The sequence below is a fragment of the Lathyrus oleraceus genome, chromosome 5 (genome assembly GCF_024323335.1).
Source record: "Lathyrus oleraceus cultivar Zhongwan6 chromosome 5, CAAS_Psat_ZW6_1.0, whole genome shotgun sequence".
NCBI lineage: Eukaryota > Viridiplantae > Streptophyta > Magnoliopsida > Fabales > Fabaceae > Lathyrus > Lathyrus oleraceus.
Window position 1 is genome coordinate 60969548 of NC_066583.1, and position 3756 is coordinate 60973303.

Genomic DNA, 3756 nt, shown 5'->3' on the forward strand with positions numbered 1-3756 from the left:
ATTACATTTACTTTACTTTTTCTCTCTCTGCAATCATTATATAGGGGTAATTTTGACAAAATAACAATTAATACTACCTTGAACTTTGCAAGTGACAATTAAAAAGAAACAAATTTTTTTCAAGAAAGTGACACTTATAAAGAAACGGAGGGAGTACTAACAAAGTCCAAATATGACTACCAAAAGAGAGTATAATAAGGTAAGGCTAAGCGCAAAGCCTATAATTAAATAGTTGATACTAATAAAAATAAGTAACTTTATAAATAATATGATTTACTAGAGAGAGTTCACCTAAAATCATAACCATTCAATTATTTTTAATCAAATTTTTATTTATGTCCTTGAGAAAAACTAATGGTTGAGACTTCACTAAAGTTCTTTTTAAGCTGGAGACAATGTGGTCCCCACCGCTACTAATCAAATTCAAAAACCGCACAAAACAAACTCACACACGGCACGGCAATGACATCTTCATTTTCACACAATCTCCAATCTCATCAAAATTCACCACCAACATTTTATCTACTTAAATTACCACCATTACTTTTACTTACTGAGAAAGAGAACAATTATGATTTATAAATCTCATAACTAATTCATTATTTTTTCAGCTTTTTGAAAGAATAGCTCAATCATAGCTTCTAAACTTATTATTATTACTCCATCATTCCCTTTTTTTTTTCTCTAAACAAATTAATAATAATAACATTTCACTGTCCTTCTAGAGAGAGAAAGGAAAACCGTGAAATCGGGTGGTGACGGAATCACCCTAAGTTCCGAACAACAACAACAACTACTACAACGTTTCTGTTCTGTCCTGCTTTGATTCTCCTATGTCGATTTTGTTAGTACCAGGTATTTCTTGACTCACCTCTACCATTTTTCTTCCACTTTCAAAAATATTATGAACTTTTGATGCATGTCTTAAACAATTTGTCTATTTCTTAGTTCTAACTGGATCTGGTTTATTATTGTGTTATAATAGGCAGAGTTCATATATCTGGTTGGTAGTACAAATTGGCACTCAAGTCAACTCATGATTCTTGACTCAAGTTTTAAGATAACCGTCACGGTCGGTTAAAGATTTTTTCGATTTCGGTTGGTACATGTGTTGCACTAATAGTATCGGGGCCTTCAAATACTGTTTTGTAGTGCCGGTTTCGTCGAGTAATTCTACTAAAATGGGTCAACAAGTTTTCTCCTTATTTTTTCTTGAAAGAAAGAAACTGTTGTGCCTTATTATGATCATTACCTTTGCACTCATTTTAGTATTCCAATATTTTGAGCTTCCTTATGGTAGTAACATTCTAGTACCCTCTAAATTCGATACTGAAAAAACATCAACATTATCAAATACTACTATAATTCATCAACCTGCTGCGTCGGAAATGTTTAACAATGTTACCCTTTTGAATCAAACATATTCACAACATCCTTTTGAAAAAGTTAATGAAACTAGGTTGTATGAGGAAAATGATACTATGTCTAGACCTGGAATTATAGGTGTGAATTTGACGAGAGAGTTAAACAATTCATATGCTAGTTTTCATTCTCCTTCTCCTAGTCCTGCAATTGCGCCAACAAATTTGACTCCTACTCCTGCAAGTCCTCCAACAAAAACGCTATCAAATGATTCTGAAATTGCGGATTCTATCAATGATGAGAGGTTCAAGCCATTACAAGATGATGATGTCGATGTAATTAGCAGCAACCAGTCTTCTATCACAATTTTGCCTAAGGAGATGAGTGGTTCTGTTATTAAAGTTCCAGAGACGACATCAATCTCGGATATGAACAAGTTATTGCTTCAAAACTATGCTTCGTATCGATCCATGGTATACAAGTTAATGAATTTGGTTTATTTTTTTATATTGCTTATTCTTGTGTTCTTTGCTTATGTTGTTAACTTGTGTTTAGAGGCCAAGGTGGTCTTCAGCTGTTGATCAAGAGCTACTACAAGCTAGATTTGAGATTGAAAATGCACCTGTTGTAACTGATCTTGGAAACCTTTATGCTCCTCTTTTTCGCAATGTTTCCATGTTTAAGAGGTATCGTCTCATAATCCTTGAAGTTAGTTAACTCTTTTCACCTTCTTATTATTCCGTAACCGTCTAACTATCAGGAGCTATGAATTGATGGAAAAGACTCTCAAAGTGTATGTATACAGAGAAGGGTCTAAGCCGATAATGCATTCACCATATCTTTTGGGAATTTATGCTTCCGAGGGATGGTTCATGAGGTTGATGGAAGCTAATAAAGCATTTGTTACTAAAGACGCAAAGAAGGCGCACCTGTTTTACTTACCTTTCAGTTCTCGAATGCTCGAGGAAACATTGTACGATCAGAATTCGCATAGTCACAGGAATCTAATGCAGTATCTGAATAACTATGTAGACATGATCGCTGGAAAGCATCGGTTCTGGAATAGAACAGAAGGTGCTGATCATTTTCTTGTTGCCTGTCATGATTGGGTATGTTTTATCAATTCAATGAATTAGTCTTTTCTGTGTCAATTTGCTAAGGTTCTATTTGGTAAAAATAGATGATAACAGATAAGCTAGTTGGTAGTTTATAGCTCATGACTAATAACTGATAGCTTATAGCTGATGACTGATAAATGATAGTTTATAGCTGATGACTGAAAGCGATAGCTGATAAGTTAACTGAAGTGTTTAGTAAAATAGCGGTTAAATCCGAGTAATCTGAGTGATTCGCCACTAGCTATAACGGTTTCTTAGTTCACATCCAATGCTACCATTTATGTAGTATGTCAACAAAAACTTACATTTGTAAGCTTTGAGCGAATCGCCAGTTTATTCTATTAACTCTTTGGACGACATTATGCAGGCACCTTCAGAAACAAAGCAGCGGATGGCGAAGTGCATAAGATCTCTATGTAACGCCGATGTCAAAGAAGGTTTCATGTTAGGTAAAGATGTATCACTTCCCGAAACCTACGTCCGCAATGCTCAGAATCCGACTAGAGACCTCGGCGGAAAACCACTTTCAAGGAGGAAAACTCTTGCCTTTTTCGCAGGCGGTATGCACGGTTTCGTCCGTCCAATTCTTCTACAGCACTGGGAAAACAAAGATCCCGATATGAAAATCTTCGGTATGATGCCAAAGTCAAAAGGAAACCGGAACTACATCCAGTACATGAAAAGTAGCAGGTATTGTATTTGTCCAAAGGGATATGAAGTCAACAGTCCAAGAGTTGTCGAGGCTATCGTCTACGAATGTGTTCCGGTTATTATATCAGACAATTTCGTGCCGCCTTTTTTTGAGGTTCTGAATTGGGAATCATTTGCTGTTTTTGTTTTGGAAAAGGACATTCCAAATTTGAAGAGTATTCTTGTTTCCATTCCAAAAAAGAGGTATCTTCAAATGCAAATGAGAGTGAAGAAAGTGCAACAGCATTTTCTTTGGCATAGAAGTCCTGTAAAGTATGATATATTTCATATGATACTTCATTCCATTTGGTATAATAGAGTCTTCACTGCAAGAACTAGATAAAACAATTTTGGAAATTCTTTTACAATTTTTATGTAGAAAATGTAATTTTTCTTTTGAAATTTGAGAAATTTTAGTGCCTAGATATTGATTTATAATGTGATTTTTTAAATGATTTTCGAACTAGTTTAAAATAAGTATTATTTTGATTTTGATTTTTCAATTCATTAACGCCAATCACTCTTTTGTCCAGATTAGAGATAAAATTCTCATCTACAAATATAAGTGATCTATACATTGTATATT

The 3756-nt window shown here is 34.5% G+C and overlaps 1 protein-coding gene and 1 pseudogene across 1 annotated transcript; one reads left to right on the top strand and one right to left on the bottom strand.

Moving 5' to 3' along the window:
* The first annotated feature begins 556 nt into the window (after positions 1–556).
* On the top strand, positions 557–3264 carry LOC127084588 (probable glycosyltransferase At5g03795). The gene is made up of 5 exons (XM_051025071.1): positions 557–855; positions 986–1835; positions 1918–2048; positions 2123–2436; positions 2848–3264. The coding sequence occupies exons 2-5, from the start codon at positions 1107–1109 to the stop codon at positions 2898–2900; spliced, it is 1227 nt and encodes a 408-aa protein (XP_050881028.1). The 5' UTR covers positions 557–855; positions 986–1106; the 3' UTR covers positions 2901–3264.
* Positions 3042–3471, bottom strand: LOC127084589 (uncharacterized; annotated as a pseudogene).
* Positions 3472–3756: the final 285 nt, after the last annotated feature.